The 23865-nt window shown below is 34.3% G+C and overlaps 1 protein-coding gene across 3 annotated transcripts in view; it reads left to right on the top strand.

Annotated features, from left to right (window-relative positions):
* Positions 1-23865, top strand: part of OMA1 (OMA1 zinc metallopeptidase) — an 86549-nt gene that overhangs the window by 17043 nt on the left and 45641 nt on the right. For 2 of the 3 annotated variants that reach the window (XM_073234001.1, XM_017651122.3), the window contains exon 7: positions 2105-2179. In XM_073234001.1, the coding sequence (XP_073090102.1) occupies positions 2105-2179 (75 nt within the window). Of the gene's footprint in view, positions 1-858; positions 984-2104; positions 2180-23865 lie in introns of all 3 variants that reach the window. The other variant, XR_012130177.1, reaches the window with a different exon arrangement.

Genomic DNA, 23865 nt, shown 5'->3' with positions numbered 1-23865 from the left:
AATTACTGTACCGGCCTGTTAATAAATAGCTCTTACCCATCTTTCAATAAATAGCTTTTTCTATAATGGAATCCGAAGATTTGGTCTTAAGAAAGAAAACTTGTAGCTGTTTTTCCCTTGAAGTACTTGATGTATCTTCTATTTCATTAAAATTCCTGAATTTAATGAAAATAAAGTAAGGGATTACTTCTGCTTGAACTCTTTTTCCCTAAATCAAGGTCCTCAATAATTTTGGTGACAGGGAAATAAAAGCCTTGCTTATTGTGATTGGAGAGTAGAAGGGAATGCTAATAAGTTTTTAAGAAGTGGGTGTTGCTGACATTTACTTGATGAAGAAATGAAGAGAGAAAGGAAGAGGTAGAGGCCCTTACAGTAACTGCTGGGGAGTCCTGTTTTTGTAATCTTAAAGATTTGGGTATAATGTAGCCGTCCATATAGAGTGCTACCAGCTAGTGTGTTGAGAGCTATTAGTAATAATTATAGTGGCCAACATTTATTGAGTACTTATATATGTAAGGCACTAGGATAAACACTATAAATTAATTATGTACAAGGATTAAGAATATAGGTTCTGATCACATGGATCTGTGTTTGAATTTAGGCTCCAGAAGACCTAAATCCTATAGAACTTGTGCAGACTACTTCATTTATTGTGGGTCTCAGCTTTCATCTGTAAATTGGGATAATAATACTGGCTAACTCAAACCACTGTTGTGGATTTAATAATATATTTACAACAGGATTTCTCAGTCTAAGCACTGTTGACATTTTGGGCTGGATAATTCTTTGTTGTGGGGAATTGTCCTGTGACCTGCAGGATGTTTAGTAACCTCTAAACATCTATCCTCTTCCCACTAGATGCCAGTAGCACTTCATCCTCCCTTACCTCATCCCCCCAGGTGTGACAGTCCCAAAGATCTCCAGACATTTCCAAATGTGCCTAGGGTACAAAATAACTTCCTGTTGAGAACCACTGATTTAAGGTATTTATCACAGTACCTGGTACAAAGTAAGGACTCCGTAGGACCTGTTATGACTATTTGCTCATTTTATTTTCTCTACAACTCAGAGGTTAGTATTGTTACTGCTCCATTTTGCATATGTTGCTCCTGAGCTCAGAAGGGTTAAACAGGGTTAAAGGTTAATAAGTGTCAGCATTTAGACTTGACATAAGTCTCTCCTTTTAAAGCCAATGTTTTTTATCAGTTATACTGTCAGTAGACTTGATGTGACATCTGCAGACTGCTCATGAAGAGTAAAGGCAATATATAATTCAGCAACACAGAACAGACATGATCGAAAAGCAAGAGTCATATCTAATAGTCATATACTGTGGATCACATTGATTATGTAATTTCTAGTCATCACTGATGTGTAGCTACTTCTGAAAAATTGTTTCCCCAATTAATAGCTCTTTTCTCAAAAGTTTGCCTTTTAATCCATCTTCTACAAAGTTTTAGTAGTTACTGAAAATTAGAATTTAACTGGAAAGCATTCACATAAATACAAGTAATTAGGAAAATTAAAGCTACAATATCTATTTGTATTTTTTTATTGAAGTTGGAAGAAAATTTCATTTTCCTAACTAATCAATACTTAGAAAAGAAAGAGGAAATTAAGATACTTTATCAAAGAAAGAGTATTCTGCTCTATGGTTGATTTTCTAACTGAAATAAATCCTCCAGTAGTGTCACTGGTTATTACATAGTTGTATTTTTTCAATTTTCTTCTAAAACTGCAGGATCAAAATATTCCTTGGCTATATTAAAAGCCTGAATCAATAGGCTTTCTTAGAGATCCTCTATACACTACATGGAGATTATAATTGAAAAAATAGAAGTACTCTTTCTGATACTGTAGACTCTCCAGAAGTTTGTTGGGAAGATTTTTTTGTATTCTTTCCATGTTTCAAAAATGTTAGTCTCTGCTGGAGGAAATAAAGGCTGTCTTTATGTTTTATACCATGGTGTTCTTTAAATGTTTGTAATGGAGAGCATAAAAACTATCCCAAATACTCCACGAAACTAATTTTAAAAATCTCATTATGTTACTCCTTCTAAAATAAATAGCCTTAATTGAACTTTTCTTTCCTGTTTTTTCTTAGTACGTGTTTGCTAGACCATACAGTAGAACATTGGAGGCTGAAGCAGATAAAATTGGACTACAGCTTGTTGCAAAGGTAAAATGTTTAGTAGTGAGAATACAATGTCCTTCACATAATGAATGAGATGTGTGTTGTCTCAGTAAGGTTTGTCATGGGCAGAGAATGAGAGTTGGATAGTATACAAGTTTTCATTAATACCTTTTCAAATCTGTGGCCTCTGGAAGCACTAAGCTTGTTTTAGTCCTCTCCCTTGTTTCACCGATTTAAGGAGGTTTTTTGAGTGACTAAGATAATGTGTAGCTGTTTTTCCCCACGTGGAGAAAGGTTTTTCCTCTTGTACCTATGATTCTGGCTGAGCAAACTGAATTTTTACCATTTAAATAAATAAGAGAAGAGCATGCTTATTACTCTGTATCTTTCAGATTAATTTTGTTGCATCAGATGGCTTATTTTTCTAGACACAGAGAGCACCCTGGGCCTTTACTATGACTTCAGTTGACGTTGTTCATGCCTACTTAACAGAGCACTTCATGCCTGGCTGCTATTTCTAAGTACCTGTCATAACTGAGGATTGTTAGTAGGGTTTAACATGAAAACAATACTACATCACATATTAAATTCAAATTATGTTTGATTCTTTGTTGAGTTTCCTGTAGTTATTAAAAGTCTTAACTATTAAAATTTATAATTATTTGAACCTCTCTTTCTGGGTCTTATAGATTTAATTTCACAAATCAAGATATTAATCACAAAAGCGAAAGTGGTTCTTTAAATATTACATAAGTGGAATTGAGAGAATTATCAGACTATATAGATTAAGAGGTTCCCAAATAATGGGTCACAGATTCGCTATACCAAGAATTCCTAATTTTATGTGTTGTCTATGAAATTTTCCCTTTATGTAAATGTGTTGTTTTTTTCAGGTAAAAAATCTTTGCCTATTTCAATAAATTGTTGCTATTTTATTTCTAAAAAGCTTTATTGTTCTGTTATCTTTTGAAATATAATATGAGGAAGAGTCAAGGTAACCTTTTTCTCAAGTGGTTATCTAATAGACTTAGCTCTATTTATTAAAGAATTATCTTTTCTCCACTATACTTCAATGGCTGTTATAAATGTGATACACCGTATGGAACTCTGTTTCTGGACTCTCTTGTATTTCTTTGGTATGTTACTTATCCTTGAGCCAATAGCACATTGTCACTGTTGGTAATTACTCTTGATACCTCATAGCTTCTGTCCTTCAATATGGTTCTCCAAGATTGGCTTGGCTATTCTTGGTCGTTTGCTTTTCCATATAAATTTCAGAATCAGCTTATCAAATTGCATACTTGTACAAAAACATACCTGGGGTTTTTATTAGAATTGCTTACACTGAATATAGGTTAATTTGGGGACTATTAACTAGTGTCAACAATATTGAGTCTTCCAATCCATGAGTAGCAGATTTGTCTGTGTATTTAGATATTCTTAAATATCTCAGTGATGTTTTTGGACTTTTGTGAAAAAAATAAATAAAAATAAATGATGACTTACACATAATTTTATTAGGTTTATTGCTAAGTGACATTTTTTGATGTTATAAACAGTGTCGTTTTAAAAATAAATGCATTTATATAGAAGTTTGTTTTTATAGTTGACCTTATATCCAGCAGCCTTGATAAATTCATTTAGATTCTTTTAGATTTTACGTATACACTGTTAGGTTGCCTGTGAATAATGACAGCTTTGTTTCTTCCCTTCCAATCCATATACTTTCTTTTTTCACCTTATTACAGTGGCCAGAAACTTCAGTGCAGTGTTGATGGTGGGGACCTTTATTTCTTCCTGATCTTAGTGGAAAAGCATTCAGTGTTTCACCATTAGTTCTGAAGGTTTTTTTTTTTTATTTAATATTATTTTTTATTTAATTTATATTTTAATTGAGTTTAGTTTATAAACAAGATTGTTTTGATTTCAGGTGTACAACATAGTGATCTGACAATTATACATTTACTTCTGATGTTTGTTACAAGTTTTATCTTAAATCTGACATTTGTCATATGTGAGTTTTCCTTCTATTTATAATAACAGATTTTTAAAAATTACATATAAGTACTAAATTGCATTTTCTGCACTTACTGATTATATAATTTTCTTCTTTAATCTGTTAATGTGACAAATTACATTGATGTATTTAAACATTAGGACAACTAATTATTTTTGATTATTTTAAAATTGAAGTATAGTTGATATACAATATTATATTGGTTTCAAGTATATAACATAGTGATTCAGTAGTTATGTTCATTATTAAATGCTCTCCCCAGCTGGTAGGGTTACTATCTGTTGACATAGAAAGATGTTACAGAACTATTGACTATATTCTCTATGCTGTACTTTCATCCCTGTGACTAATTTAATTTATAATATGATTGAGATTTTATGCCTTTTTATCCCCTTCACCTATTTCTTACAGCCATCCCAACCCCTCCCCTATCGTAACCACCAGTCACTTCTCAGTGTCTGTGAGTCTATTGCTGTTCTGTTAATTTTGTTTGTTTTTAAATTCCAGCTGTAAGTGAAATCATATGGTATCAGGACAGCTTTTTACCTTAAAATAAACCCAATTTTGTCAATTGTATTATCTTTTTAATATATTGCTAGAGTTGGTCTGCTAATGTTTTGTATAGAATGTTTGTATCTATGTTCATAGGAGATACTGGTTTGCAATTTTCTGTAGTGTTCTGTCAGGTTTTGGTATCAAGGTTATGCTGGCCTCATAAAATAAATTGGAAAGTGTTCCCTATTTCTTTTCTCTGGAAGAGTTCTTGTAGGATTTATGATACCAGTTTTTTAAATGTTTGGCAAATTCATGGGTAGAGCCATATAGTACCACAGATTTCTTTCTGGGATGGCCTTTAAATAATGGATTCAATCTCTTTAATATAGGACTATTCAGATATTTTTATCTCAATTTTCTTAAGTTGTTTGAAATTTTAATATTGGTATAAAGTTGTTTTAATATTCTCTTACTGTATCTTTAATGTCTGAAGAATATCTGCATTCTACAGATTTTAAAAATATTTTTCATTGAAATGCAGTTGATATACAAAGTTACATTGGTTTAGATGTACATGGTGATTTGATAATTATATACATTACTAAATGCTTACCACAGTAAGTGTAGTTACCATCTGTCACCATGCAAAGATATTACAATATTATAGACATATTTCCTATGCTGTACTTCCATCACTGTGACTGATTTATTTTATAATTTGAAATTTACACCTTTTATCTCCTTCACCTGTTTCATTCATTTCTCTACCTCCCTTTCCCTATGGTAACCAATAGTAAGTGAAATAATATGGTATTTGTCTTTCTCTGTCTGACTTATTTCACTTAGCATAATACCCTCTAGGTCCATCCATGTTTTTGCAACATGGTGTATATATATGCAGCATGGTGTATACACACGCACACACACACACACTCACATACACATATATGTATCTTTAACACTCTTTATCCATTCATCTATCGATGGATACTTAGTTTGCTTCTGTATCTTGGCTATTGCAAATAATGCTGCAGTAAATATTGGTGGTGCATATATCTTTCTGAATTGGTGACTTTTGTTTTCTTTGGGTAAATTCCCAGAAGTGGGATTGCTGGGTTGTGTAGTATTCCTGTTTTTAGTTTTTTGAGAAACCTCCATATTGCTTCCATAGTGGCTGCACCAATTTACATTCCTACCAACAGTGTGTGAGGTTTTCCTTTTCTCCACATCCTCACCTGCACCAATTTACATTCCTACCAGCAGTGTGTGAGGTTTTCCTTTTCTTCACATCCTCACCAACACTTGTTATTCCATTTTGACTAGTGTGAGGGGCTGTCTCATTGTGGTTTTGATGTACATTTCTCTGATAATTTGTGATGTTGGGCATCTTTTCATGTGCCTGTTGGCCATCTGTATGTCTTCTTTGGAAAAATGTCTATTTAGTTTCCTTGTCTATTTTTTAATTGGATTCTTTTTTTTCATGTTGACGTGTATGAGTTCTTTCTATATTTTGGATATTAGCCCCTTACTAACTATGTCATTTGAAAAATATTCTCTCATTCAGTAGCCTTTTTCATTTTGTTGATAGTTGAGTTTGCTGTGCAGAAGGCTTTTGTTTGATGTAGTCCTACTTGTTTATTTTTGATTGTTTCCCTTGCCTGGGGAGACATACCCAGAACAGAAAATTATCACTGCTCATGTTCAGGAGTTTACTGCCTGTGTTTTCTTCTAGGAGTTTTATGGTTTCAGGTCTTATATTTAGGTCTCTAATCCATTTTGAGTTTATTTTTGTGTATGGTATAAGAAAGTGTCCCAGATTCATTATTTTGCATATAGCTGTCCAGTTTTCCCAACACTATTTACTAAAGAGACTGTCTTTCCCCTATTGCCTATTCTTGCCTCATTTGTAATAGATCATTGGTCATATAAGTGTGGGGCATGTATTTCTGGGCTCTTTATTCTCTGTAGTATATTTTAAATGTTTTCTTTGTTCCTGATATTATTGATACATGCCTTGTCTTTTTGCTAGATTTTAACACTTTCATTAATCTTTTCAAAAAGGTCTTTTGGCTTTGCTCATTTTCTCTATTCTGTTTGTTTTCTATTATTTCAATTGCTGTTTTTATCTTTATTATTTCCTTCTGCTTTGGGTTTTATCCACTATTCTTTTTCCTAACTTCTTAAGATGGATACTTATGTCATTGATTTGTCATTTTCTCTTCTAATATGTACATTTAAACTTACACATTTTCCCCTCAGAACATCTTTGTCATATTGCAAGTGTTGTCTGACATGTTATTATTTTTTTCAGTTGAAAATAAATTCTGGTGTTTATTGTAATTTCTTTGACCCTTGGGTTATTTGGAAGTGTATTGCTTAGTTTCTGAACATTTGATGATTTTATAGTTACTTTTTGTTTTTTATTTCTAGCTTAATTATATTCTGATTGTAAAATGCTGAATAATTCGTATCCTTTGAAATTTGTGGGTTTTGCTTTATGGCTCAGCATGTGATCAGGTTTGTTAAAAGGGTGTTCATTTGAAAGTGGATTCCACCATTGTGACTACAGTGTTCTGCATATGTCAGGTTTATCAAGTTTTGTCAATCTTTCTCTTGTTTCAGATCATCTTTATCCTTGTGAATATTTTTCTCTGCTTTTTTTTGCTAGTAATTAAGAGATTTGTTAGTCTCATTATGGTTGTGGATTTTCTATTTCTCAATTCTATTTTTGCTTTGTAATTTTAATGCTATTATTAGCATACACATCTAGGATTGTTAGATCTTACTGGTTAGATTGATCCTTTTCTCAATAAGAAATCTTTCTTTGTCTCTATTAATGCTTCTTATCCAAAGAAATCTTCATGATTATGGATTTGTTTTATAATTTCTTGACTCACTAGTTTTAGGCATTGATTTCTTGTTATGGACAATATAGTCTTTTATACTAATGATTTTACATACTTATTTGATATCCGTATTCCTCCTTGGTTAAGTATTGTTCAAGTTTTTTCCAATATTCTAATTGGATTGTTTGTTTCCTTACTATTGGCTTTAGAATGTTCTTTCTATATTCTATTTGTTGTTTGTTGGATATGTGATTTGAAACAGTTTTGCCTTATAAGTGACTCATTTTTTCTTTTTCTTAACAGTTTTTTCCCATAGAGCAAATGTTTTAATTTTGATGTAATCCAGTTTAAGAAACCTCCAAGGAAACTTTATACCAATGTCTGAAGTGAGCTTCTTTATTTTACTTTACTCCACAAATTCCAGCCCCTCCTGCAGCCCTAATCTTCTGTCTCCTGACCCCTCAGCTCACTCAAGGTCACCATGCTCTGCTTAGGTTCTGTCTCTCTCTGTTTTGGTGAGGAAACTGTCCCTAGACAGAGAATAGGGGCAACTCTGGAGATCATATTATGTGTTTTTCTTCTCTTAAGGGTCACAGTTTGTTTTTTTTTAAACAACAACCGTTGTTTTTTAAACAAACTGTTTTTTTTAAACAGTTTGTTGTTTTTTAATTTTATGGTATGCTTATTCTTTTATATATATATATATATATATATATATATATTTTAAATTTTGTTATCATTAATCTACAATTACATGAAGAACATTATGTTTACTAGGCTCTCCCCTACCCCAGGTCCCCCCCACAAACCCCATTACAGTCACTATCCATCAGCATAGTAAGATGTTGTAGAATCACTACTTGTCTTCTCTGTATTGTACAGCCCTCCCCTTTCCCCCAACCCCCACATTATACATGGTAATCATAATACCCCCTTTCTTCTTCCCTGCCCTTATCCCTCCCTACCCTCCCATTCTCCCCAGTCTCTTTCCCTTTGGTAACTGTTAGTCCATTCTTGGGTTCTGTGATTCTGCTGCTGTTTTGTTTCTTCAGTTTTTCTTTTGTTCTTATATTCCACAGATGAGTGAAATCATTTGGTATTTGTCTTTCTCCGCTTGGCTTATTTCACTGAGCATAATACCCTCTAGCTCCATCCATGTTGTTGCAAATTATAGGGTTTATTTTCTTCTTATGGCTGAATAATATTCCATTGTGTGTTTGTACCACATCTTCTTTATCCATTCATCTACTGATGGACACTTAGGTTGCTTCCATTTCTTGGCTATTGTAAATAGTGCTGCGATAAACATAGGGGTGCATCTGTCTTTTTCAAACTGGTGTGCTGCATCCTTAGGGTAAATTCCTAGAAGTGGAATTCCTGGGTCAAATGGTAAGTCTATTTTGAGGAACCTCCATATTGCTTTCCACAATGGTTGAACTAATTTACATTCCCACCAGCAGTGTAGGAGGGTTCCCCTTTCTCCACAACGTCGCCAACATTTGTTGTTGTTTGTCTTTTGGATGGTAGCCATCCTTACTGGTGTGAGGTGATACCTCATTGTGGTTTTAATTTGCATTTCTCTGATAACTAGCGATGTGGAGCATCTTTTCATGTGTCTGTAGGCCATCTGAATTTCTTCTTTGGAGAACTGTCTGTTCAGCTACTCTGCCCATTTTTTAATTGGATTATTTGCTTTTTGTTTGTTGAGGTGAGTGAGCTCTTTATATATTTTGGATGCAAGCTTTTATCGGATCTGTCATTTACGAATATATTCTCCCATACTGTAGGGTAACTCAAGGGTCACAGTTTTGTCCTGCCTATTATCCAGTACTTGAGAACATTTGCCTTATGTATTCTGTCCAGTTTTATGTTTGTTTATGGTGGGAAGAGAAGTCTGGTATCAGTTTACTCTTATTATGCAGGAAGTATATAAATCCCCAAATGTGTGATTCATAATTATGTATATTTTATAAGAAGACACTGAGAAACTTTTCAGATACTCTTTATGCATAGGTTAGAATAGTGGACTTCACTGTAAGATTATAGGGCAATGAGCTGGCTCTTTCAGAGCTTCCTCATGGAATACATATAGGCCATTTCTCTGTGGCTATTGAAATGTCTTTGCAGAAGAATCCTGTAAAACCGGCTGTCGTTGGTTAGAGGATGAGAGCAGAGAGGGAGGTGGGGGTTTGCCCATTCATTATGAGACTCTTACTTAATTCTCTATTTGACCCTTGCACTTCAGCCCTTCTTCCCTGGGTGCAAAATACTGAACCTTTCTGTCCCCACAGTGTGCAGGTGTCAATCAGCTGCCAAAGAAGCGATATAGTGTGGTGATAGTGATAGTGAGTGAGCTCAGGAGCTAAGCTGCCTGGGTTTGAGAATCTGCTTTGCTAGACAAAGTACTAGCTGGGTGATCTTGGGAAGTTGTCTGTCCTCTCTTTATCAGTTTTCCTGATTTGTAGGATAGGAACAATAATAAGACCTATATCATAGATTTAATCCTATTAAAGTCCAAAGAGTATCTTATAATGATTTATATTAAAATATTTGCCTATTATTTTTGTTTTTCTACTTCATAAGAATTTCAAACCAAATATATGCAGTATTAAATTCTGATTTCCTTCACACTTATCTCCTTTTCCTAATAAATATACCACCTTCTAGTCAGTTACTTTTGGAAAAAGAGTACCCCTTAGTATCTTCCTTTTCTTTATCATTTACATGTAAAATCTTTCACCAAGTCCTGGTAGCTCTAGCAATAGAATATATCTCAATATGTTTCCATCTCCACTATTAGCATCTTTTACTATGTGGACTTCTGTGCCAGCCTCATTATAGCTGTCATGGACTCCAGCTATACCCCTCTCCATTCCATTCTCCACCCTGCCACAGGTAAGAGTAAGTTCCAGTAAGCTGGATACTCACTTTGCCAAGGTAAGACTGAAATGAATATTGGCCTGTATTCAACACCAGATTTTTCAGTTGCTGGTCTGACTAACCCCCTATTTCTAATTGACATATTCTTTTTCATATTTGTTAAACATAAGCAATTAGAAGACAGATCTTTGAGACCAAGGTACCACCAGTCTCTTTAAATTGATGTATATAGCTCTTCTTTGACCTATTATGCTGATTTTTGTTTACTAATTCAACATATATTTAGTGTGTGCCTGCTATTTGCCAGGATGTAGGGATACAAGATACCTTTATGGAGGTCAGAATTTGAATAAGAGACATATTCAACAAATAATTTTTATAGTGTGAAGTATTATGATAGAGATACATAGGATTCCCTGGAAGAATATAGCAGAGATATAACATTATGTAGGGATCAGGAAAACTTAGTCTAGAGATTAGATTAAGAAAGAAATATTTAAAGTAGAGATCTGAAACATAAGTAGTAATTATCCTGGTGAAGATGTTTTTAGCATGGTGGACAGCATGTTCAAAGGCAAGAGAATGGCCTAGTCCAGAAGTTGCAAATACAGTGTGTCTAAAAGGAGATAGAGTTCAAGAGTACCAGTGGCAAGAGATAAAACTGAAAGGTAGGTAAAAACTTTTTCGTTAGCAATTTTAAGGATTTTATAACTTATCTTGTAGACCTTCGACCTCGGACTCTAGAGTCAGACAGACCTGTGTTAGAACTCATATCCTCTACATGACTGTAGGCAAATACTTCACCTCTTCAACTCTGTTTTCTAGTCTGAAAAAATGGGGATAATGCTGGTATCTACTTCAAAGGGTTATTTTGAGTATGCTGGACTTAATTCTTAATTGTACCTTGTATTTTTTTTTTTGGACATTGATACATCAGACTCCCTTGACTTCTTGACATTTAATATTCATATCACATAACATAATTCTCTTATTCCTAATTCTGTCCTTATTAGGCAGCCTTCTGATTATAGCCTGGCTTCCTTTGTACCATGCGTAAAAGCAAGGATGCATGCTGACTTAAGGACACAAGTGCTCTGTGCCTTTGGTAGTTTTGGCTGTTATAGTTATTGTCATAAGTTAATAAGTTGACATTCTAATTTTATGCCAGTCCTGTGAGCTTGGTCAGTGGGAAACTGTTCCTGAAAGATGGATCTGTTGGTTATATGCTGTCCAATTAGATTTATGAGCTTTTAAGGCCAATGGCTAAACAGATTATGGAAAATTCATTAAAATCAAGTTATTTTATGGGGGTTCTTTCAAAATAGAAAGCTTGTTCGCCCTACAGTGCTCCCTACTTCTGCTCTGCTGTTGAGTGTGAGTTTATTTTGTATATTTACATTTTTATAGTTTTAAATTTTCATTTATAACATAATTTATCCTTATATAAATGATCAGAATGACTAATACAGACTTAGTAAAAACTAGTAGGACTGAGATGTGACTTAAGCACAGAATAACATCTAGCTCTCCATTTATCAGATGACAGAAAGATTTCCTGTTGAGTATTTGATTTTGTTTTGTGTATATATTCACCTGACACTTTAAAGAGAATTTGATACTTTACATTCATTTATAGAAATGACCTTTACTTATTTTATTTCACAAGCAACGTAATCATTCATTTTTGTTTTGGGGTATCTGTTTCTTAAATAGTCAAAAAGAAAACTAGTTTTCTTTCTGTGGTTCTAAACCAGGGGGCAGCCCTTTTAGGAGGGCAAGGTATATGATTGTTTTTGATTGTCACATTGATTGGGGTGGGGATTACTCGTGTTTAATGGTGGCTGGCAGTGGGTTGAGATGTGAGGAATGTTACATCTCCTGTAGTGTCCTGGAGAACTCTCCAGAGGGAGAAATTGTCCAGCCCCATAAGCTTTTAAGTGCCCCTGTTGAGGGACACTGCCAGCTATTTTCTTCAAGTCGTCTGAATAACTATGCAGGTAGCACCATCTAGTGAGAGAAATAGGTAATAAGCAAAGTCTACTTACATTACAGAAGTAACAGAAAATTCAAAATTTTAAACTTTCTGTGAAATGAGAGGTTATAGAATCATAGACATCTGCAGTAAGAAAGAAGATTGGAGATAGTATAATCTACCTTCTACTTTTACAGATAAGGAAATTAGGGTTCAAAGAGTTGAAATGATTTGTCCAGTAATATATACGTAGTAGCAGGAGCCTAGGTTTGAATCCATGTCTCAAGAGTTTAACAGGTTGGTAATCTGAGCCTTTGTTATATAGCAAACTGACTGTCTTTGTGTTCTATTTGGGTTAATATCTTAGGTTCTTTGCCTAGGGATTCATTTAAGAAAGAAAAAAAATAGTAAGTGAGGAGAACATCTCATTTATTAGGTGTGTTATAAAGTAAACTCTCATAATGCATACATTATGCATTATGTTTTATTTTGAGTGTAATTTTGTGTTACCTAGAGTCTTTTGTCTATTCGTTTAATTTTTTAGTTGCTGTGATTTTAGCTCTTTTCAGTCTAATGATAAAACTTTAGACTAGAGAAAAAATATATATGTGACATTTTATTAAAAGTTAACTTATTGTATCAATTGATGTACTGACATACCAGCAACCAAAAGATGCAAAAAACTTTGAAATGAATTACAAAATAATGAAAGTCTTCCCCTTTCTCCTCTTCATTATTATACATAAAATAATTTTGATAAGTCAAGCTTATTTTTTAATTTTCCTTCTTTTTATGAAGGATTGGCACATATTGGGAATGGCTTAGCTGAAATCATTTTGAGGTTATTACACTCAGTTGGAAAAGAACAATTTTTAATTATTGACTAGATGCATGTTGTTTAGATGAGAGATGATTACAAAAGATACTGAACTTCAACAAGTAAGTCATCAGTGGTAATGGGATAAAGAACCTATGAAAGTGAGAGACTGAAATGAATCAGTTCCTTGGGAGATGATCAAAATGATGACAGTAGTGCTGATAACACTGATGGTGGTAATGACAACAATCATAGTAATGGTTGTTAACATTTCTGAAATGTTTTCGCATTGGGAAACGTTCATTTGTACTACTTATACTACTGTTCTCCTATGCGTATCATATCCCACTGAGTTTCTAATTGAATAGTAGCAAATTCTTTGTCAATTAATATGTCCCTTAATGCATATTCATGCATATTGATATTATAGGCTGAATTAAACTAGATCCTTCTTTAGCTGTAAATTCATGACATCATCACATGACCAAATCTAACATCCTTCAATATAACCATAGGCCTCTGGTTGTTCACCAGGGAAAAGGAAAAGTAGAAATGGTATCTACTGTGTTTTGGATTCTGGGCTGGCTACTTTTCAAGAGTTATCACCCTTAATCCTAATGATCCCCCACTTTAATTTCATCTTTACAGATGTATCTGAGACTTGGAGACTGAGTCTAAATTATTGGCCTAAAATTGGGTTCATACTGTGTCTTTGTTACTCATCAGCTATGTTACCTTTGGTCAATTACTTGATCTCTGTGAGCCTTCTTTGTCTGATTTATAAAATGAGTGTAGTAATAATACTTATCTCATGAGGTGTTACGATGGCTAAATGAATTAATATGAGTTAATATTTATAATATACTTAGAATAATAGTATCATATAACATATTAACTAAACAAAATTTTTAGGGAACTAAACATATTTTTTTATGTTTTCCTGGCTAATTAAGGCCATTACTCATTTTAAGAAGGAAGTGTTTGAAAATTGTCGCATCCTTATTTTATGTACTTCCAGACACTTGATAAATGAAAGTTCCTTACTTTGCCATTACTTTTACTGAGGCATGTGAGTTAGGTTTGTGATAGACTGAATATTTATTTTGAAAATATTTCCATTTTGATCTAAAATTATAACTTTTTCATTTTTTTGGCAGTAGAACATTTAACATGAAATCTACCCTCTTAACAAAATTGCGAGTCTATAATACAGTGCTGTTAACAATAATAGCAGCTTCCCATTTCTCTCTTGGTAACTACCAGCTACTCTGCTTCCGTTAGTTTAACCATTTTAAATACCTTGTTTGTCCTTTTGTGTTTGACTTATTTCACTTAGCATAATGTCCTTAAGTTTCATCCATATTCTTGCATGTGGCAGGATTTCCTTTTTAAAAACTGAGTAAGATCCCACTGTGTGATTATGCCACATTTCTTCATCCGTTTTTCCGCTGGTAGACATTTAGGTTGTTTTTGCCCTTCGCTGTTACGAATAGTGCCGCAGTGAACATGGGGAGTGCCAGTATTTCTTTGAGATCCCGACTTCAGTTCTTTTGGATAAATACCTGTAAGTGAGATTGCTGGGTCATATATAGTTCTATTTTTTAGTTTTTGAGGAACCTCCATGCCATTTTTATAGTGGCTACACCACTTTACATTTCCACTGACAGTGTACCAGGGTTCCAATTTCTTCACATCCTTGCCAACTTTTATCTTTTTTTTTGTTAAGTTATATCCTAAGAGATATGAGGGGATGTATCTCATTGTGATTTTGATTTGCACCTCTATTGAGATGATCATGTTATTTTTATCCTTCATTCTGTTAATGTAGTATATCACATTAATTGATTTTTTTTGCATGTTGCACTATCCTTGTATCCCAGGGATAAATCCCACTTCATCATGGTGTGTGATCTGTTAATGAGTTTTTGTATTTAATTTGCTAGTATTTTGTTGAGGTTTTATATCTATGTTCATCAGGGATATTGGTCTCTAGTTTTATTAGTGTCTTTGTCTAGCTTTGATATCAGGCAATGCTGACCTCTTAAAATGAGTTTGGAATTGTTTGCTTCTCATCAGTTTTTTTGGACAAATTTGAGAAGGATTGACATTGAATCTTCTTTAAATGTTTGGTAAAATTCACCTGTGAAGTCATCTAGTCCTGAGATTTTCTTTGCTGAGAGATTTTTTTTTTAAATTACTGATTCAGTCTCCTTACTAGTTTTAGGTCTGTACAGATTTCCTACTTCTTCATGATTTGGCCTCAGTAGATTGTATTTCTCTAGGACTTATCCATTTCTTCTGGTTTATCTAGTTCATTGGCATATGGTGCTTCATAGTAATCTCTTATCCTTTTTATTTCTGTGGCTTCCATTGTAATGATTTTCTTTTATTTATGACTTTATTTGAGTATCCTTTCTTTTTTTCTTAGTCTAGCTAAAGGTTTGCCAACTTTATCTTTTCAAAAAATCAGCTCTTAGTTCATTGATTTTTTTCCTATTGCTTTTCTATTCTCTTTCCTGTTTATTTCTGCTATAATTTTTATGATTTCCTTCTGATAACTTTGGGCTTGGTTTGTTCTTTTTGTAGTTCATTGAAGTGTAAAGTTAGATTGTTAATTTGAGATCTTTTTTAATGTAGACATTTATTCCCTTTTAATACTGCTTTTGCTGCATATACGTTTTAGTATTTTGTTTTTTGTCTCAATATACTTTCTAATTTCTCTTTTGATGTCTTCCTTTACCCATTGGTTTTTCAGGAGTGCTATTTAATTTGTGCATATTTGTGAATATTCGGTTTTTCTTCAGCTGTTGATTTCTAGTTCCATTTCACCATGGCTGGAAAAGATACTTATTTTGTAACCTAACATGTGATCTATCCTGGAGAATGTTCCATGTGTGCTTGAGAAGATGTGCAGATATTCAGTGGAATGTTCCAATTATGTCTGTTAGATACATTTGGTCTGTAGTGTTGTGTAGTGTTGTTCAAGTCCACTCTTCCCTTATTAATTTTCTTCCTGGACGTTCTATCCATTTTTGAAAGAAGGGTCTTGCAGTCTCCTACTATTATCATACTGTTGTCTGTTTTCTCCCTCATTTCTGTAAATGTTTGCTTTATATATTTAGATGCTCTGATGTTGGATGCATATATATAATTGTTATATCTTCCTGGTTTATTTATCCTCTTATCATTATATAAATGTACTTTTTCCTCTTGTGGCAGTTTTGTCTTAAAGTTTACTTCATTTGGTATAAGTACAGTCACCCTTACTCTCCTTTGGTTACCATTTGCCTGGAATACCTTTTTCCAGACCTTCACTTTCATCCTTTCTGTGTCCAGTTCTTTTGTCCTTTTCCTTTCTTGCTATATTTGTGTTTGTTGGGTTTTTTGTATTGATATGCTTTTATTCCTTTTTCTTTTTCTTTTGTATATCTTTTATAGGTATTTTCTTTGTGATTATCCATGTGGCTTACATAAAATGTAATTATAATTGCTATTTGAAGCTGATAACTTCAGTTACATACAGAAACTTTACACTTTTACTTTTCCTCCCCCCACACTCTGTGATTGAGCATAGGATGAAAGTTTTACAACATACGATTTAATAATGATTTCGTGGATATTATACTAAAGGCACAGGTAATGAAAGAAGAAATAGACAAATTAAACTTCCTGAAAATTAAGCATTTTTGTTTATCGAAAGAGCCCATCCACAGAATAGAAAGACAACTCACAGAATGGGAGGAAATATTTGCAAATTGTATATCTGATAAGGGATTAATATCAGACTATATAGACAACTTCTAAAGCTCAACAACAAAAAATCTGATTACAAAATGGGTGAAGCTTGAGTGAACATTTCTCTAAAGAAGATATATGAATGGCCAATAAGCACATGAAAAGATGCTCAACATTGCTAATCATTAGATAATGCAAATCCAAAACTACAATGATACACTATATCATAGCCATTGGGATGGATACTATCAAAATAACAGAAAATTTTTCTTTTCAGGTTCCCATTTTTATTTTTTTTAATTGAAGTATAGTTGATACACAATATTATACTGGTTTCAGGTGTACAGTGTAGTGATTCAACAATTAAACACATTGCAAAATGCTTGTTAACAATAAGAGTAGTTACCAGCTATCACCATATGAAGATATCAAAATATTATTGACTATATTCCCTATGTTCTACTTTCCATTTCCATGACTGACTGACTGACTTATTTATTTGTTTGTTTGTTTGTTTGTTATTAAGCTATCATTGATATACAATCTAATACTCAGGTTTCATATGAGCAACATTGTGGTTACTACATTACCCCCTATTATCAACTCCTACCACATACCCCATTGTAGTCACTGTCCATCAGCCTAGTAAGATACTATTGAGTCACTACTTGTCTTCTCTGTGATATACTTCCTTCCCTGTGCCCCCCATATTATCTGTACTAATCATAATACCCCATAATCCCCTTATGCCTCCCTTCCCACCCACCTCCCCAACCCCTTTCCCTTTGGTAACCGCTAGTCCATTCTTGGGTTCTGTGAGTCTGCTGAAGTTTTATTGCTTCAGTTTTTGCTTTGTTGTTATACTCTACAGATGAGTGAAATCATTTGGTACTTGTCTTTCTCCACCTGGCCTATTTCACTGAGCATAATACCCTCTAGTTCCATCCATATTGTTGCAAATGGTAGGGTTTGTTTTCCTCTTATGGCTGAATAATATTCCATTGTGTATATATAACACATCTTCTTAATCCATTCATCTACTGATGCACACTTAGGCTGCTTCCATTTCTTGGCTATTGTAAATAGTGCTATGATAAACATAGGGGTGCATATGTCTTTGAATCTGTGATCCTGTTGTCTTTGGGTAAATTCCTAGCAGTGCAGTTCCTGGGTCAAATGGTATTTCTATTTTTAGTTTTTTCAGGAACCTCCATACTGGTTTCCACAATGGTTGAACTAATTTACATTCTCACCAGCAGTGTAGGAGGGTTCCCCTTTCTCAACATCCTCACCAGCACTTGTTGTTGCTTGTCTTTTGGATGTTGGCTGTCCTAACTGGTGTGAGGTGTTATGTCATTGTGATTTTAATTTTCATTTCTCTAATGATTAGCGATGTGGAGCATCTTTTCATGTGCCTGTTGGTCATCTGAATTTCTTCTTTGGAGGAGTCTGTTTATATCCTCTGCCCATTTTTTTAATAGGGTTACTTGCTTTTTGGGTGTTGAGGTGTGTGAGCTCTTTATATGCTTTGGATGTAAGCCCCTTTCAGATATGTTGCTTTTTGTTTTACTGATGGTGTCCTTTGCCATACAGAACCTTTTTAGTTTGATGTAGTCCCAATTGTTCATTTTGCTTTTGTGTCCCTTGCACAGGGAGATATGTTCATGGAGAAGTTGCTCATGTTTATATTCAAGAGTTTAGCCTATATTTACTTCTAAGAGTTTTATGGTTTCATGACATACATTCAGGTCTTTGATCCATTTTGAGTTTACTTTTGTGTATGGAGTTAGACAGTAATCCAGTTTCATTCTCTTACATGTAGCTGTCCAGTTTTGCCAACACCAGCTGTTGAAGAGGCTGTCATTTCTCCATTATATATCCATGGCTACTTTATTATATATTAATTGACCATATATGCTTGGGTTGATATCTGGACTCTCTATTCTGGTTCCACTGGTCTATGTGTCTGTTCTTGTGCCAATACCAATTTGTCTTGATTACTGTGCCTTTGTAGTAGAGCTTGAAGTTGGGAAGCGAGATCCCCCCTGATTTATTCTTCCTTCTCAAGATTGCTTTGCTATTCGGGGTCTTTTGTGGTTCCATATGAATTTTAGAACTATTTGTTCCAGTTCATTGAAGAATGCTGTTGGTATTTTGATAGGGATTGCACTGAATCTATAGATTGCTTTAGGCAGGATGGCCTTTATTTATTTATTTTTTTACTTTCAGGCTTTTCTTTTTTCTTTTTTAAATTTTTTATTAAGATATGATTGATACACACTCTTATGAAGGTTTCACATGAAAAAACAATGTGGTTACTACATTTACCCATATTATCAAGTCCGTACCCATACCCCAATGCAGTCACTGTCCATCAGTGCAGCAAGATGCAACAGATCCACTATTTGCCTTCTCTGTGCTACACTGTTCTCCCTGTTGATCCCCCACATCATGTGTACTAAACATAATACCCCTCAATCCCCTTCTTCCTCCCTCCCCACCTGCCCTCCCACACACCTCCCCTTTGGTAACCACTAGTTACTTCTTGGAGTCTGTGAGTCTGCTATTTTGTTCCTTCAGTTTTGCTTCATTGTTATACTCCACAAATGAGGGAAATCATTTCATACTTGTCTTTCTCTGGCTTATTTCACTGAGTATAATATCCTCCAGCTCCATCCATGTTGTTGCAAATGATAGGATTTGTTTCTTATGGCTGAATAGTATTTTAATTGTGTATATGTACCACATCTTCTTTATCCATTCATCTACTGATGGACATGTAGGTTGCTTCCATATCTTGGCTATTGTAAAAAGTGCTGCAATAAACATAGGGGTGCATATATCTTTTTGAATCTGAGAAGTTGTATTCTTTGGGTAAATTCCAAGAAGTGGGATTCCCATGTCAAATGGTATTTCTATTTTTTAGTCTTTTGAGAAACCTACATATGACTTTCCATAATGGTTGAACTAGTTTACATTCCTACCAGCAGTGTAGGAGGGTTCTCCTTTCTCCACATCCTTGCCAGCATTTGTTGTTCTTAGTCTTTTCGATGCTGGCCATCCTTACTGGTGTGAGGTGATATCTCATTGTGGTTTTAATTTGCATTTCCTTGGTGATTAGTGATGTGGAGCATCTTGTCATGTGTCTGTTGGCCATCTGAATTTCTTCTTTGGAGAACTGTCTCTTCATGCCCTCTGCCCATTTGTTAATTGGGTTATTTGCTTTTTGGGTGTTGAGGCGTGTAAGTTCTTTATATGTTTTGGATGTTAACCCCTTGTCAGATACGTCATTTACAAATATATTCTCTCATACTGTAGGATGCCTTTTTGTTCTGTTGATGGTGTCCTTTGCCATAGAGAAACTTTTTACTTTGATGTAGTCCCATGAGTTCATTTTTGCTTTTGTTTCCCTTACTTGAGGAGATGTGTTCAGGAAGAAGTTGCTCATGCTTACATTCATAAGATTTTTGCCTATGTTTTCTTCTAAGAGTTTTATGGTTTCTTGACTTATATTCAAGTTTTTAATCCATTTTGAGTTTACTTTTGTATATGGGGTTAAACAATCCAGTTTCATTCTCTTGCATGTAGCTGTCCAGTTTTGCCAACACCAGCTGTTGAAGAGGCTTTCATTTCTCCATTGTATGTCCATGGCTCCTTTATCATATATTAATTGACCCTGTGTGGTTGGGTTTATATCAGGGCTCTCTAGTCTGTTCCATTGATCTATGGGTCTGTTCTTGTGCCAGTACCAAATTGTCTTGATTACTGTGGCTTTGTAGTAGAGCTTGAAGTCAGGGAGCATAATCCCCCCAGATTTATTCTTCCTTCCCAGAATAGCTTTGGCTATTCAAGGTCTTTTGTGGTTCCATATGAATTTTAGAACGATTTTCTCTAGTTTGTTGAAGAATGCTGTTGGTATTTTGATAGGAATTGCATTGAATCTATAGATTGCTTTAGGCAGAATGGCCATTTTGACAATATTAATTCTTCCTATCCATGAGCATGGTCTGTGTTTCCATTTATTGATATCTTCTTTAATTTCTCTCATGAGTGTCTTGTAGTTTTCAGTGTATAGGTCTTTCACTTCCTTGGTTAGGTTTATTCCTAGGTATTTTATTCTTTTTGATGCAATTGTGAATGGAATTATTCTCCTGATTTCTCTCTCTGCCAGTTCATTGTTACTGTATAGGAATGCCACAGATTTCTGTGTATTAATTTTGTATCCTGTGTCTTTGCTGAATTCAGATATTAAATGTAGTGGTTTTGGAGTGGATTCTTTAGGGTTTTTTTATGTACAATATCATGTCATCTGCAAACAGGGACAGTTTAACTTCTTCCTTGCCAGTCTGGATGCCTTTTGTTTCTTTGTGTTGTCTGATTGCCGTGGGTAGGACCTCCAGTACTATGTTGAATAGAAGTGGGGAAAGTGGGCATCCTTGTCTTTTTCCCGATCTTAAGGGAAAAGCTTTGAGCTTCTCACTGTTCAGTATGATGTTGGGTGTGGGTTTGTCATGCATGGCCTTTATTATGTTGAGGTACTTGCCCTCTATACCCATTTTGTTGAGAGTTTTTATCATGAATGGATGTTGAATTTTGTCAAATGCTTTTTCAGTATCTGTGGAAATAATCATGTCATTTTTGTCCTTCTTTTTGTTGATGTGGTGGATGATGTTGTTGGATTTTCTGATGTTGTACCATCCTTGTATCCCTGGAATAAATCCTACTTGATCATGATGGGTGATCTTTTTGATGTATTTTTTGAATTCAGTTTGCTAATATTTTATTGAGTATTTTTGCATCTATGTTCATCAGGGATATTGGTCTGTAATATTTTTTTGTGTGTGGTGTCTTTGCCTGGTTTTGGTATTAGAGTGATGCTGACTTCTTAGAATTAGTTTGGAAATATTCCCTCCTCTTCTGTTTTTTGGAAACCTTTAAGGAGAATGGGTATTATGTCTTCTCTAAATGTCTGATAAAATTCAGTGGTGCATCTGTCTGGTCCGAGGTTTTTTTTCTTGAATAGTTTTTTGATTACTGATTCAATTTCCTTGCTGGTAATTGGTCTGTTCAGATTTTCTGTTTCTTTCTGGGTCAGCCTTGGAAGGTTATATTTGTCTAGAAAAGTATCCGTTTCTTCTAGGTTATCCAGTTTTTTAACATATAATTTTTGGTAGTATTCTCTAATAATTTTTTGTATTTCACTGGTGTCAGTAATGATTTTTCCTTTCTCATTTCTGATTCTGTTTATGTGTATAGAGTCTCTTTTTTTCTTGATAAGTCTATTTTGTTTATTTTCAAAGAATCAGCTCTTGGTTTCATTAATTCTTTCTATTGTTTTATTCTTCTCAATTATGTTTATTTCTTCTCTGATCTTTATTGTGTCCCTCCTTCTACTGACTTTGGGTCTCATTTGTTCTTCTTTTTCCTGTTTCTCATTGTTAATTTAGACTTTTGAGTTGGGATTCTTCTTCCTTCTTTAAATAGGCCTGGATTGCTATATACTTTCCTCTTATAACTGCCTTTGATGCATCCCACAGAACTTGGGTCATTGAGCTGTTATCTTCATTTGTCTCCATATACTGCTTGATCTCTTTTTTAATTTGGTCATTGATCCTTTGATTATTTAGGAGCATGTTGTTATTAAGCCTTTATGTCCTTGTAGACCTTTTTGTTTTCTTTGTACAATTTATTTCTAGTTTCATGTCTTCATTATCTGAGAAGTGGGTTGATACAGTTTCAATCTTTTTTAATTTGCTGAAGCTCTTTTTGTGGCCTGTAGTATGTGATCTATTCTGGAAAATGTTTCATGTGCACTTGAGAAGAATGTGTATCCTGTTGCTTTTGGGTGGGGTGTTCTGTAGATGTCTGTTAGGTCCATCTGTTCTAATGTGTTCATTGTCTTTGTCTCCTTATTTATTTTCTGCCCAGTGGATCTATCCTTTGGAATGACTGGTGTGTTGAAGTCTACTAAAATGAATGCATTGCATTCTATTTCCACCTTTAATTCTGTTAGTATTTGTTTCACATATTTGGGTGCTCCTATGTTGGATGCATGTATTTATAATGGTTATATCCTCTTGTTGCACTGACTCCTTTATCATTATATAATGTCCTTTGTCTCTTGTGAGTTTCTGTGTTTGAAGCCTATTTTGCCTGATACAAGTACTGCAACTCCTGCTTTTTTCTCCCTATTGTTTGCTTGAAATATCTTTTTGCATCCCTTCACTTTTAGTCTTTGTATGTCTTTGGGTTTGGTGTGATATTCTTGTAGGCAGCATATAGATGGGTCTTGTTTTTTTATCCTTTCTGTAACTCTGTGTCTTTTGATTGGTCCATTCAGTCCATTTACATTTAGGGTGATTATCGATAGATATGTACTTATTGCCATTTCAGGCTTTGGATTTGTGATTAACAAAGGTTCAAGGGCAGCTTCTTTTCTATCTTACAGTCTAAGTTAACTCACTTATTATACTGTTATAAACAAAATCTGAAAATTCTTTTTTCTCTCCCTTTTTTTCCTTCCTTCTTCACTCTTTATATGTAAGATGTCATATTCTGTACTGTTTGTGTATCCCATGATTGACTTTGTGGGTAGCTGATATAATTTTGCCTTTGGTTTATAATTAATTGGTCTACTTCCTTTACTGTTGTTTTCTTTTCTCTGGTGAAAGCTATTTAGCCTTAGAATCACTTCCATCTAGAGCAGTCCCTTTACAATACCCTGTAGAGATTGTTTGTGGGAGAAAAATTCCCTCAAGCTTTGCTTATCTGGGAATTGTTTAATCCCTCCTTCAAATTGAAATTATAATCTTGCTGGGTAGAGTATTCTTGATTCAAGGCCCTTTTGTTTCATTGCCCTGAATATATCTTGCTACTCCCTTCTGGCCTGTAAGATCTCTGCTGAGAAGTCTGGTAATAGCGAGTTTTCTGGCTGATGGGTTTTCCTTTGTAGGTGAATTTCTACATTCC

This window comes from Manis javanica, chromosome 4 (genome assembly GCF_040802235.1).
Source record: "Manis javanica isolate MJ-LG chromosome 4, MJ_LKY, whole genome shotgun sequence".
Taxonomy (NCBI): Eukaryota; Metazoa; Chordata; class Mammalia; order Pholidota; family Manidae; genus Manis; species Manis javanica.
Note: the sequence above shows the minus strand (reverse complement) of the source record. Positions and strands in the feature narration are given on the sequence as shown.